The 13,799-nt window shown below is 44.3% G+C and overlaps 3 protein-coding genes and 1 pseudogene across 8 annotated transcripts; 2 read left to right on the plus strand and 2 right to left on the minus strand.

Moving 5' to 3' along the window:
- Positions 1 to 95: 95 nt before the first annotated feature.
- sqh (Myosin regulatory light chain sqh) lies at positions 96 to 2,329 on the plus strand. 2 transcript variants are annotated; one of them, XM_018014682.2, is made up of 3 exons: positions 96 to 318; positions 1,259 to 1,741; positions 1,810 to 2,329. In XM_018014682.2, exons 2-3 carry the CDS (start codon positions 1,322 to 1,324, stop codon positions 1,912 to 1,914), a joined length of 525 nt encoding a protein of 174 aa, XP_017870171.1. In that variant the 5' UTR covers positions 96 to 318; positions 1,259 to 1,321; the 3' UTR covers positions 1,915 to 2,329. The 2 variants fall into 2 exon arrangements, with proteins under 2 accessions (XP_017870171.1, XP_089331815.1); XM_089475689.1 differs by lacking the exon at positions 96 to 318 and adding an exon at positions 507 to 531.
- Positions 2,330 to 2,378: 49 nt separating this feature from the next.
- Positions 2,379 to 6,787, minus strand: LOC149267794 (endoplasmic reticulum GDP-fucose transporter pseudogene; annotated as a pseudogene). 3 transcript variants are annotated; one of them, XR_016271276.1, is made up of 2 exons: positions 5,521 to 6,787; positions 2,379 to 3,445 (listed from the first exon to the last, which is right to left on the minus strand). The product of XR_016271276.1 is annotated as an endoplasmic reticulum GDP-fucose transporter pseudogene, transcript variant X3 (transcript). The 3 variants fall into 3 exon arrangements; XR_016271274.1 differs by lacking the exon at positions 5,521 to 6,787 and adding an exon at positions 5,462 to 5,476; XR_016271275.1 differs by lacking the exon at positions 5,521 to 6,787 and adding an exon at positions 5,166 to 5,252.
- Positions 6,788 to 6,928: 141 nt separating this feature from the next.
- LOC108618589 (ER GDP-fucose transporter) lies at positions 6,929 to 9,105 on the minus strand. 2 transcript variants are annotated; one of them, XM_018014668.2, is made up of 3 exons: positions 8,720 to 9,103; positions 8,572 to 8,616; positions 6,929 to 8,366 (listed from the first exon to the last, which is right to left on the minus strand). In XM_018014668.2, the coding sequence occupies exon 3, from the start codon at positions 8,356 to 8,358 to the stop codon at positions 7,318 to 7,320; it is 1,041 nt and encodes a 346-aa protein (XP_017870157.2). In that variant the 5' UTR covers positions 8,359 to 8,366; positions 8,572 to 8,616; positions 8,720 to 9,103; the 3' UTR covers positions 6,929 to 7,317. The 2 variants fall into 2 exon arrangements, with proteins under 2 accessions (XP_017870157.2, XP_089331812.1); XM_089475686.1 differs by lacking the exon at positions 8,572 to 8,616 and having other exon boundaries at positions 8,720 to 9,105.
- A 925-nt stretch (positions 9,106 to 10,030) lies between these two features.
- On the plus strand, positions 10,031 to 11,795 carry Btnd (Biotinidase). The gene has a single exon (XM_018014655.2). It carries the CDS (start codon positions 10,069 to 10,071, stop codon positions 11,698 to 11,700), a length of 1,632 nt encoding a protein of 543 aa, XP_017870144.1. The 5' UTR covers positions 10,031 to 10,068; the 3' UTR covers positions 11,701 to 11,795.
- Positions 11,796 to 13,799: the final 2,004 nt, after the last annotated feature.

Raw genomic sequence — 13,799 nt, forward strand, 5'->3', positions numbered from 1 at the left:
CACTGATTTTGTCTTGCCTTATTTTCACTGCTTGAGCCTCAGAAGACCGAGCCGACCAAATACGAAGTTGTCCGGTCCGTTCAGCGCATTTTTTCGGTGTTGAAAAAGTTTGTTCTACATGTCTAGTCTATGTGTTCTCTGGTCAGTGACTTGGCCTAGTTGTGCATTTTACGTATCGAATATAAAAGCTATCGTCCATATCGATATCATAAGCATTTGTCATCTGTGCAAACAGCGAACAACACAACAAATAAGCTACAGCGGCAACAGTTTAATTACAAGTATTAAAAACAAGACGCACGTACGTTCCGGCAACTGGTAAGTTATAAATTTATTTATTTAAAAAAGAAAAGAAAATAAGAAAAGCAATCAGTACAAAGCCGTTGGCGCAATACAGCTTCACAGAGCTCTGCTGTTAACATGTGTGTTTGTATTTGTGCGAGTTTGCGTGTGTATGAGTCAGCGTCGAAGCCCTATATAAAAGAAAACAACAAAATAATGCAAAGAAGAAGCAGCACAGTTTTGCGCTTTGTAAGTGTTTTACGTGGAATTCGTTAAAGCAGACCATTTGTTGGGCTGAAAAATGGGGCGCGGCAGCTCTTGCAGCACGCAGCTGTGTGTGTAAATAAAACACACACAAACACTCATGCACAAAAGTCGCGCTGTTTTTATTCCTTTTATGGGCTTTCAATTAAGCGAGGCTGAGCTGCTGTGTGCGTATGTGTGTGTATGTGTGTATGCTTCTTGTTATTCATTGAAAGCAAATGACACCGCATTGATAAGCACACATACATAGACACACATGGCGACTCACACACACACACAAACACAGTTGGGAGTCAGCCGTTGACGTTGTCATTTTTGCCATTTTGGTTGCATGACTCACACACATAACTCGCTCATACGTGTTGGTGTGTGGAAGTGTGTGTGTGCGTATCTGTTTTCTATACCCTGCATTCACAGTGAGCAGGGGTATATTGCTTGCATTTGTTGTGCACATCATATGTAATATTTGTAAATAATAATATTAATTAATATAAAAAGAAGTAATAATAAATGCAGTACGCATAAAATTGCATTCTGCTGTTTACAGCGTATGCAACAGTCGATCACCAGATAGTTTTCAATAATTTTTGCTGTTGACACAGTTTGGTTCGGCTTTGGCTTTGGCACTAGCGCCGCAGCCGCGACGCTTTGGCTATATATAGACATAAACTGAATCGATTGCAGCTAATATTGTATTCTGTATATCTTCTAGCTAACACTCACACATCACCAATTCACACACACACGCACGCTCGCACTCACACACAGCTAGAAGATGTCCTCCCGCAAGACCGCCGGACGTCGTGCAACGACAAAGAAGCGCGCCCAACGCGCCACATCGAATGTGTTCGCCATGTTCGATCAGGCACAGATCGCCGAGTTCAAGGAGGCCTTCAATATGATCGATCAGAATCGCGATGGCTTCGTGGAGAAGGAGGATCTGCACGATATGCTCGCATCGCTGGGCAAAAATCCCACCGACGAATATCTGGATGCCATGATGAACGAGGCGCCCGGCCCCATCAACTTCACCATGTTCCTGACGCTCTTCGGCGAGCGCCTGCAGGGCACCGATCCCGAGGATGTGATCAAGAATGCCTTCGGCTGCTTCGACGAGGAGAACATGGGCGTGCTGCCAGAGGATCGACTGCGCGAGCTGCTCACCACAATGGGCGATCGTTTCACAGATGAGGATGTGAGTTCATCAAGGGAAAAACTATATACTGGATATATAATCCATAATCTCTCCCTCTCTCTGTGCAGGTGGATGAGATGTACCGGGAAGCTCCCATCAAGAATGGCCTATTCGACTATCTGGAATTCACGCGCATCCTGAAGCACGGTGCCAAGGACAAGGATGAGCAATAGGCTAATTGTACTTGATTGTTTGCCAACCGTTAATCGGCTGCAATATATATGCCCATATATCTGTAGATATTTGCGCGTATATATATTCCGACTTCATGTCCAGCTGTCTACGAATCGTGTATTTTATATGGCTTAAAAGCAACTATATGATAACCTTTATGTTCATATATTATATATTCTATTTTTTTTTTACCTGTTCTGTTCTTTTGAAATTTACATTTTAACATTTATGTGCGATTTATAGCGAATGTGTGAACTGATAACACGATTTTTCCGATTTCCATAAGTATTAACTCATATATATATATTTAAAGATATACATACATATACAAACTCACACACACACACACATACACGTACTATTTGCTGAGTGAGTCCCATTAAAAAAAAAAAACAATTTGTTTTCATATCCTAACTGAATCGTTTTAATTGTCAAATGTCTTTGCCTAGCCTAGTCCCTAGCCTCATATGCGACTGTACTCGACGGCTTGCGACTCCGCCTTGCGGCGCAGCTGGTAGGCCGCCCACAGCTGGTTGAGCACGTCGGCGAAGAGCACGGTGCCAAAAAAGACGAGTATGGTGCCCAGCCAGTGGGAGAGGGTGAACGGATTGCGGAAGTAGATGATGGAGAAGAGGAGCGAGACGAACTTGCGCAGCGTCACCACGAGCGTGACTGTGAGGGAGGCGCACTCCGTGGTCAGCACGTAGACGGAGCTGATGCAGATGTACTGGGTGACCACGTTGCACAGCAGGTAGAAGAGCATCAGCGGAAAGCTGAGCGTCCAGCTCACTCCGGGCACGGGCAGGGCGACAGCCACCGCCTCGGAGCTAACGGCGATGCTCCAGTGCTGGGCGATGTTGCTGGCCATGATGAGGAACCCGGGCAGGGGCAGCATGTGTGTGTAGAAGAGCGCCTCGTTGGGATGCTTGCCGTAGCGCTTGTAGATCACCTCCTGGTAGATGCCCATGTAGGCCGTCACCAGCAGGGCGATCGTCAGCAGAGCAATGCCCACGCTCCACCAGAAGAAGTCCGAGAAGGAGGTGTCCACCTTCAGAGTGGGATGCGTGTTGTCCTTGACATCGCCGCTCGACACAAGCGTGCACAGAATAATGCCCGCCGTGATCATCGCCACGGAGCTGTACTGCCTCAGGTTGTAGCGCTTCTTCAGCAATATGATGCCCATGATCATGTTGGCCATCAGCGACCCGCTGCGGAAGATCATGTGCAGCGGCATCGGTATATTGAAGTTGAACGCATAGTTGTTGCACACGTTCGCCCCGAAGAAGAGCACCACCAGCTTCACATAGTCGCGCAGCCCGATCTTCGGCCGCACCGTGAAGAACTTCGAGGTGAAGATCAGACCCTCGAGCGCGATGAAGAGGAACTGCGAGAATGTGATCAGGTTGCCAGCGCCCGGATCGATTTTGATGATCAGCTCCAGGAAGACGACGTTGCTGCAGCAGCCCACGAAGACGAAGATCGTAGCCAGCAGAGCCTTTATATTGATCGCCATGTTGAAGTCTTAAGCAACTATTGAAAATAATATCTAGTTAGACACGAAACATTTTAACACTTCTTCAACTTCTAAGGTCTGTGAGTTAATTATAAAAATGTTTTAGGACTTTATCAATTTCTTACCTCTCAGATCTCTCAACAAACTACCAAAAAAAAAAAAAAAAAAAAAAAAAGCAAGAGCGTTTCAGTCGGGTGTTACCGACTGCAGAATACTCATTATCCGTTATCCGATTTGCAACGCTCTCAATTGGTATATGTATATATATATAACATATATCGTTTTAATTAATTTAGTTTTTTGAGTTTCGAGCTCTGAAACGGTAGAAAATTTTGGCCGCGTAACTGTAAAAATTGCCACGATATACCACGCCCTCAAACAGACGCAACAATTGATTCTAGGCCATCGATCGAGGAGGTTCCCAGTAGCTCAACTAACCAAATTTGGAGCTCTTAGCTCCTAAACTGCAGGTGAACGAATGCACTTCACTATGATGTTGTTTAGCTTCGTATGGATCGTTATATGTTTGAGTCCAGGTATTTATACCTAGACTCATGCATATGCATTCATCCCTTAAATCCAGTGTGCCTAGTGCTGAGTTCGTAAGGTTCTGAATTGGTCTGTTGCATATTCTTATCGTACCGCTGAGTTTCCATTAGCTATTCTTATCCTATCGTTGAGCTTGCAAGGCTCAGCGCTCGTCTCTTGCATATTCTTATCGTTGCGGGTCAGTGTAATAGCTCCTCTATTTTTATACGCTGACCCCATTAAAAATGGGAAATCAAGGTATAATGTTTTTGTGAAAATGTAGAGGCGGATCGGAAAAATTTTTACACTTTATAATTCGAGGGTATATTCGAGTACGGCGGACTGACAGCAAGAGAGACATTGCACAAACCCAATATACTCATTTCCTTTTCGTGAATGGGTATAAAGACCGAAACAATTTATCATTCAACATAAAAAAAGAAGAAGCAACTATCGTAATGTTTGATGAATCAGATAAAAAAAAAATATATATATATAGACTTTTCAGAGCAATCTGTCGCCTAGTTCTTAAATGTCTTATAAACAACTTGTCGAACTATATAAAGTGAGCACAAGTACTCTTTTCAACGTGGATTTCGGAAAAGCCTATATAGATAGGTGAGCCATAGATAAGCTTTATAAGATAGGTGAGATATGTAGATCTAATGCGATGTTTACATAGTTCCATAGATTTGGGTCGGTCATAAGCGAAAATGGAACTCTTTTATATTTGCCTGTATAGTTTGAGAATGCTTGACTTGGAGATATCATGGACCATACTTCATAAGCTTACTATACATTTATGGTATGGTTTACTCCAAAAACATTTATATAATGCACATGCATAATATATATCAAGATCTATGTTTTCCTCTTATTTGTATGGAGTCAATATACTCTTTTCTAGTTTTTTAGTGGGCATATGTTGCCATTAGGCTTTTGAAAATCTACACTTGCGGACTTATGTTTATGCATGTTATTATTTAATGATAGTCGATCCAACTCGCTTGTTTATGTCACACCCTTTGCTAAAAGCCATCTTTATATCAGGTTTCAGTAGAAGCTGAGCTTGTTTTGTTAATGAATGGAATTCTTTAATGAGTTTACTCCAATTCCTGACGTCTGTGTTTATATTGCCTATGCATCATTTCTGTTAGTTTTAACTTGAGATAGATTCACAATGCACTCAGTTTCTTGAAAGTTACGTACTCAGAGCTCTGCAATCGTAAGCCAAACTGATCTGACTGACTTTTCTCCTCAGCTCAAGAGTTATTCTCCAGGGGTATATATTGTGCTTACTCTATGTGACTGAAAGTGCGAAGACAATCAATGAAAGTTATAAGAATTCAGACTAGCTTAACGGGCACGTATTACTCAAGTAGTATATGGAGAAGATAGTATATCTATCATTCAGGCACACTGGTTCCATTGCTTTCTTTTATATGTATAAATGATATATACATATATATAATAAATTTTTCTTTATACACAAATTAATAACTTACAAATATATTTAATTAAATTTATTAAATTTTATAATCTTTGTTTTGGGTTTGAAACGCACTTGCTCAAGTAATTTTAGAATTTTAGCATCTGTGGCGCTTTCGAAGAATCCGAATACTGAAAACTTAGACTATCTGCAGGCCCACGGGAGAGTAAGGCCAGAGGCCTTTACATGGCATGGCCACAGTATGAACAGCTGGAAAGGGTATATTGAATATTGGGCGAAATACAAAAAGTTTCAGTCGTTTCTCTTATACCATGTAGAATACCTCTAATATATATCTAGGTATATGGATCTGTTTTAAATTTAATAAATATTTTGTCTATAATTTTATATTTTATTTATTATTTATGTGATTGCTTCTATTCGAACCCAGGGAATGTGCTAGTCGAGCAGCCGCTTGATTACTCAGGTTGATCTAATAAACTTAAAATTTGTGTTTCAACAGCTGTTGAAAAAGACAATAGACAATAGCAACAGCGATAGAACGAGAGACAAGCTAAACTATTTGTTTTTTAAGAAAACGAAGAATGAAGAAGAATCATAAGTAACGTAGGAAACGAAAGAGAAGTTAGAAGGTGAACTTTATGAGGTGACAAAAACTGGAAACAGAGAGAAGGGCAATAGTAGAGCTGCCATCCGTCCTCAAATTCCGGGACAAGTCCGGCTCTTGGAGGTAATGTACCGGTTTCCCGACCTGACACGAAATTGTCCCGGTTTTCTAATGTTTCCGTTGCGGAATGGCCTCAAGTCCATATGGTAACGCTAGGAGAGAAAATAGATAGATAGAGGTAGGAAGAAATACAGATATGAAAGGAGAGAGTGAACCTTAAAATGGGAAGGGAAACAAGTGAGAAACGTCAAGAGGAGGAATGAGAGAACATTATCGAATATGTTTAGAAGAAAGGAAGGAAGGAAAGATAACCAGAGACAGAGAGAGAGAGAGAGAGAGAGAGAGAGAGAGAGAGAGAGAGAGAGAGAAAGAGAGAGAGGTATGAGGGGCTGAAATTCTTAATCAAAGAAATTGAATGAGATAGATGAAGTGAAAGACAGCTATCAAGAGAGAGACAGAAGAGTCAGAGAGAGAGAGAGAGGGACAGAAGAGTCAGAGAGAGAGAGAGAGAGAGAGAGAGAGAGAGAGATAGATATTGAGTTGGAGAGAAAGAATCATAGAGATAAATTATGACTGAAAAAATACAAACAGAGAGCGTAACAAATAGATAGAACGGCCCGAAAAGCGAAGAGGGGGACTGGGTATGAGAGAGAACTGAGCATGAGAAAAAGTATGATAAAGTTGCATAGCTAAGCTATGCATATGATATAAGATCTGATAGGAGCTATGAGAAGGGGGGAGATAGACAGATTAACAGTGATATAATATACAGAGAAGAACGATGACAAGAAATCAGTGATAGAGATAGATAGCTACATAGGATAGAGCTTTGAAAGATAGCCAAAAGATCTTGGGTAGTTTTTTGTTTCTTTATTTATTATAAAAAATTTAGCTAAAATTACCTTTATAATTTTGAGTAAAAAACAGAATCTTTACATAGAGCGGGACATGCAGGTCACATGAGCACGGGGGGTATATGGGGTACGGTGGTGCGGGGCACGAGTGACGGGGACTTGGCTTACAGGGTGTCGAGTAGTCGGTATCGGCTTAACTAACTATCTATATACAACATATAACATATATGTACAATAGACTCGGAAGCGAGGGAACTGAAACTAATATACAAATATCAAAGAAGAGCGCGGCCAACACACAAATGCGAGCGGGACAGCAATATCAATGGCATGCACGAATGGCCTCTAATTGAAGGGGTGGGCGCTATGCTAGAGGGGGGCATGTCTGGATTAGCCCGTCTTCAGCTTGGCCTGTTTGGCCTGGCGCGCCTGGTACGCATCCTTCAGCTGGTTTATCACATTGGCGAAGAGCACGGTGCCAAAAAAGACGAGTATGGTGCCCAGCCAGTGGGAGAGGGTGAACGGATTGCGGAAGTAGATGATGGAGAAGAGGAGCGAGACGAACTTGCGCAGCGTCACCACGAGCGTGACTGTGAGGGAGGCGCACTCCGTGGTCAGCACGTAGACGGAGCTGATGCAGATGTACTGGGTGACCACGTTGCACAGCAGGTAGAAGAGCATCAGCGGAAAGCTGAGCGTCCAGCTCACTCCGGGCACGGGCAGGGCGACAGCCACCGCCTCGGAGCTAACGGCGATGCTCCAGTGCTGGGCGATGTTGCTGGCCATGATGAGGAACCCGGGCAGGGGCAGCATGTGTGTGTAGAAGAGCGCCTCGTTGGGATGCTTGCCGTAGCGCTTGTAGATCACCTCCTGGTAGATGCCCATGTAGGCCGTCACCAGCAGGGCGATCGTCAGCAGAGCAATGCCCACGCTCCACCAGAAGAAGTCCGAGAAGGAGGTGTCCACCTTCAGAGTGGGATGCGTGTTGTCCTTGACATCGCCGCTCGACACAAGCGTGCACAGAATAATGCCCGCCGTGATCATCGCCACGGAGCTGTACTGCCTCAGGTTGTAGCGCTTCTTCAGCAATATGATGCCCATGATCATGTTGGCCATCAGCGACCCGCTGCGGAAGATCATGTGCAGCGGCATCGGTATATTGAAGTTGAACGCATAGTTGTTGCACACGTTCGCCCCGAAGAAGAGCACCACGAGCATTACGTAATCCTTGAAGGCGATTTTTGGTTTGACCGTGAAGAACTTCGAGGTGAAGATCAGACCCTCGAGCGCAATGAAGACGAACTGTGAGAATGTGATCAGGTTGCCAGCGCCCGGATCGATTTTGATAATCAGCTCCAGGAAGACGACGTTGCTGCAGCAGCCCACGAAGACCAGGATCATGGCCAGCAGAGCCTTCATATTTAGCGCCATGGTGGATGCTGTAAGAGCGAAAGAGTGAGAGAACAATTAAGAGGGTAGAGTTTAGTGAGTTGATTGCTTAAAGAACTGTTGTCTACTGATGAGCTGCTTTGTTCTGAATCTTATCAGCAGTTGCCGGCATTAACTATTGTTTGGCGGCATGTCGCTGATAAGACGAGCTTGATCTAGAAAGACACACATACGCCGAGGAGGGCAGCTACTCACCGATTATTTAGTTGAAGTTGTTGGTAACTTGACAGCCTATCAATTCTGTTGTGTCATGCCGCGTTTTGTTTTTTGTTTAAATGTAAAAATTTTTGAGTTAATAGGCAAACAATTGGCACACACACGCACGTGTGCTCAGATTACAAACCTGGAGTTAGTTGTATTGTTCTTCTCTCTCTCTCTCTCTCTATCTCTCTTTCCTGTTTAGTTGCTGTGCCGTTCTCTCGTTTTCGCACTCGCTCTGTCTTGGTCACTGCATTTGCATGGAATGACCTTCACAATTAATACGTTTGCATGTGTTGCCAATTTGTTGCTCTAGCGTGCTCCTTATTTACTTGCTCTTCTTAATTTCTGAACATTACTTTTTTGCGCTACGCGTTTATTTTGACCGTTGCCACAGTTAATGCTAATCCCAATGTGCTTGTAGGTATTATTTTTGTTTTGGTTGTTGAACAGCTGAAATAAACGCGCAGCTATCGTTGGATCGATAGGAATTTTTAAAATTGTGTTATCGCCCAGCGACCAAGGTGTGGCTAAAAAATACCAAGCTCAGCATTGCCAGATGTAAAAAAACACGTGCACGCTGCATGTGCAGCTGCAGCTGACGAGGTTTTATGGTGTTACTAAAAAATACCACAGAATGCGGCACTGCCAGCTAGTATTTTGTTTGAATTTCAAATTTAACAGCTAAATAATATTAATAAAGTAACTAAAATATACAAACAACTTATTTAATGAATTGAAATAAGGAGATAATAATACTAACAATAAAAATAATATTTATTAACGTATACACATTCTAGCTCTTAAGTATAAATGCTTTATTCAAATAAAATATAACGGCCAAATATATTCAACAAGTTCTTATTCACTTTCTCCTCTGCTGTATATATTTTTTGCTTTACTCATTTAATAACCAGAGTAATTAACAAATTTTAACAAAAATCGAAATTGTATAAAACGCATCTAAATATATTTTTAAAATTTTGAGACGCTAACTTTAAAGATGTGGGAGATATAATTTTATAACTAATTTTCGAGAAGTTTTTAATCGATAACAAAATAACAAGATGAGGTTTCGATTTTGGAGATAAAGTCGATTTGCGCGCTATATATACGAACATTGAAAATAAAAATATATGAAGTCTCAAACTCTTATATCTTCTGAAATCGACGCGCTCACACATACGGACAGGTCCAAATCGACTCAGCTCGTCGCCCTGATCAAAAATTTATATATTTTATGGGGTCTGCCAAGCTCCCTTCTGCCTGGGAAGAAGTATAAAAAGGCTTGGGGTATAAAAATCAAGTGAAAGCTTGAAGTTCATATTGGCTAGCCATAATTTTTTACAAGTCAGTAGATAACATAATGTCAATGACATCACATAAAAGCGAGCAATTTTTCGTTGTTGAAAGAAACGTATAATATAATACTATCCATCGTTTTGGCTATGGGTTGGGGAAGAGTTTCAGTCTTAGCTGGGCCACTGCCTTAAGATGTACTCGCATGGAGTACGATTATTCTGCTTGGCCATGTGCCTGCCTTTGCGGCTCTCGCTGGCCACGGACAACAGTTATTATAGTGCTGGAGTTGTCGAGTATGCGGATGAGACAGGCACGAGCAAGGAGAGGGTGACAAAGGCAACGGCTGGGTTCGTGACGCTGATCGAGTCGAATGATGCCTCGGATCTGGACATTCTCGTCTTTCCCGAACATGTGCTGAACAATGGCGACTATGCGACATTTGTGCCGGATCCGGAAGAGAAGATAACGCCGTGCTTTTCGCCCGACTACGAGCTGTTCTTTGTCGAAATCTCCTGCGCGACTCGCGCCCGCAACATCTACGTCGTCATCAATGTGGTGGAGAAAGAGCTGTGCGGCAAGGACTACGGCTCGGATGCGTTGAATCCGTGCCCCGCCTCAGGCGTACGTCTATTCAATACGAACGTTGTCCTGGATCGACGAGGACGCGTCATTTCGCGCTATAGGAAGACCCATCTGTGGAGACGCGAATACTACTCGATGGCGGTGATGCGACAGCCCGACCTAATCACGTTCGAGACGGACTTTGGTGTGACCTTTGGCCACTTCATCTGCTTCGATATGTTGTTCTATGAGCCGGCCATGCGGCTGATATTTGAGCAGAATATCACGGACATTATCTATCCGACATACTGGTTCTCGGAGCTGCCGTTCTTGAGCGCACTCCAGCTGCAGGAGGGCTGGGCATTTGCCAACAACGTGAACCTCCTGGCCGCCGACGGCAGCAATCCCGGCAAGCGGACAACTGGCTCCGGCATCTATGCCGGTCGCTCGGGTCGCCAGGTCGCCGCCATCTACCAGCAGCCGACGGTGCAGCTGCTCAAGGCGCGTCTGCCGAAGCGCTCCCTGGGTGGCGTCGCCGATCCGGAAGTGTTGCCCGCATTTCAACCACAATCCACCACAGCTCGGCACACCGGGCTGCTCACCTACAGGGATTACAACTTGGATGTCTTTCGCACTGCTCTGCTGCCGGCGGACTTTGTGAATGAGTCGCAGCGGCTATGCCACGGCAGCTTCTGCTGCAACTTCCAGGTGGAGCGTCGTCCCATCCCAAGCGCCGCGGAGTACGCCGCCTATCGCTACCGCCTGGCCGCCTACTTCAGCAACGAGACGACCTTCATACTGGTGGATCGCAGCGAGCAGGCGGTCTGCGCCGTCTTTGCCTGCCTAGACGAGGAGCTCGCCAGCTGCGGACGCATCTTTCCCGACCACATCGAAGTGGCCAATCGCTACTACTTCGAGCACATTCGCATCGAGGCTGTTTTTCCGGCTGCTCGGCGTCGCCTAATCATGCCCAGCACCTTGGATGGCTCGATGAGGCCGCTGCCCGTGTTGCAGTTCAATTGGACCGAAATGCCGTCGGCGCAGCTGCTATCCGAGACCCAGGTGCAGCTGGAGCTGCTGCAGCCAAAGAACGATCTCCTCACCTTTGGCATTTGGGCCAACTACTACAGCCAAGTGCCCACCACGCACAATCTGGACCATCTGCAGCCGATTGTGCTCAATGCTCGCAGCTCGTCTGTTGCCATTGAGTCCACCTCTTCCTTTTGCCTCCTGCTCCTGGCTCTCATCCTACAGCTGCGCTGAGAGAAAGTCAAATGTACCAAAAATATTATTATTATTATTATTTTTCATTATTATATTATATCATATATACCTCAATAAATGAAATGCTCTATAAACATCGACTTTGCCATGGGGCAATAAATCTATTATCTAATTGAAATTATCAGACAATTGCTATCCAAATAATTATATCTGGCTCTTAATACTTGGTAGTTATTATCAAACTCGTCTCTGTCCAGTTGTCATCATGCAACTAGTATTATTACACTGGTATTATTAAAAAAGTTTATCTCTCTTCATATTATCCAGCAATCATTATACTACCGACTGTTACTCTGTGTTTGACTACCAAGTTTAGTGGGCGGCTTGTCTGTATTATCCAGATAGCTGTATGCAATTCCATTACAGGGATATTATTTGACTGGCTCAATATCATAATCGGATAATACTTATCAAGTATTATCCGAGTCTTGTTGCGCAATGATAATGATAATGTTCTGCCGTTCTACATAACTATATTTTGTCATTGCTATCCGAGAAGTTTTACCCTGTGTGCGTTAAGCTAGGCTGGTTTTATGAGACTGTCATTATCCGACTGGCGTTATCCAACTGACATTATCCAATTAGCAATATTCTACTGTTAATATACGATTATACATCCGAAATATGTTATCCAACTATTATCCGACTGGATATCTACTGCTATTTATTATGCCGCATGCAATCAATATACGAATAGTTTTATCCGGTATTACAGAGAGTAATTAGTTTCAAATACATTCTGGTAAACATCATTGCACGCTCTGATTAGCGGCTTCCCTGTGATTATCCAGCTGTTTTTGTCTGGATAAGTAAATGGTTACTTGATTGATAGTTTCTATGGTTGTATGATTTAGTTAGGCAAGTATTTTCATGGTTCTGTTAGGAGCCTGGAGGCGTGCCTATGAAACTCTACAAAGGCAAACTTTTATTTGATGCAAACTAAATAAATCACTCTAAATAAGTTATCCGCATTATTTTCGTTTGGGTTTCGTCTAAACTTTTTGCTAATTCATGTTAAGAGTTTAAATATTCTTCAGGCGAAAAGTTGTTTGCGAAAGTTTATTTCGTAGCATCAACTGCATCTAACGGCTTCCAGAATATTCAAAAATTGCGCCAAGTGTCGCGACGTTTCAGCCTGGAAGTGACCAGAGAGTGGGGGCGCCGCGGCCGGCCAGGGGCGGGGCGTGCGTGGAGTTTGAGGGGGCGTCGACGAGAGGAGCTGAGACGCCATGCAACGGCACGAAACGTTTTGTTGCGTGTGGAGAGTCGGTTCCAGCGCGTGCGCTTTGGCGTCGCTGCCATCGTCGCTGCTGACGGCAAAGCCGCATGTTTGCATTTCCAACAGGTAGCCAGAGCGTCGGCGTTGGCGTCGCTGTCGGCGTCGCTGCTGTGCAACAGTCGCCGCTATTTATAATGAGGCTGTTGCACAAGGCCAGAGGGTGGCCGAGGCAGGCTGAAGGAGAAGGCGAGCGACGGGCGGGCTGGGGCTGAAGGTGAGCCGTGGATGCTGGCCGCATGCCGCATGCCACATGCCACATACCACATGCTGCGCACCGCCTGTCAGTGGAGCTGCTTGCTGGACGCACGCTGTGCCAGTCAGCCCCCCTCCCCCTCCCTAGTCCACCCTCCCGCAACCCATCGGCCCTCGCCTTTGCGCGCTTTAACTTCATTTGCACTGCCACGCCTCTGAATGGTTGAAAATTGGCAATTGGACAGGTGGGCGAGCCGAGTCAAGGCTTACCCCCCGCCCATACATCACAGCCAGGCATACCCATCTGCCCCGTCGTGCCCTCAAGTGCTTCAGCATTAAGCTCTTCAAACTTTCCCCACTTTTTATTGATATAGCCATTATGAATTATCTTCCATTCCCTTCAACTTGAGCTCTCTCCAATTAGGCTTCCCATATTTCGAATGAACTTTGACTAATTTTGAATATGAGTGGAGAGCTCTTCTAATATATATCAAACAATGTTTGTCTTTCGGGATTTGACACACCTCTTGAGAGAAATTCCTTGCTTGAAAATTGATGGGGTTAGATATGGTAATTCTGCTTACTCTGTGAGTAGAGCGAGCTGTGC

Source organism: Drosophila arizonae, chromosome X, assembly GCF_054131065.1.
Source record: "Drosophila arizonae isolate 15081-1271.41 chromosome X, UAZ_ARI_1.0, whole genome shotgun sequence".
NCBI lineage: Eukaryota > Metazoa > Arthropoda > Insecta > Diptera > Drosophilidae > Drosophila > Drosophila arizonae.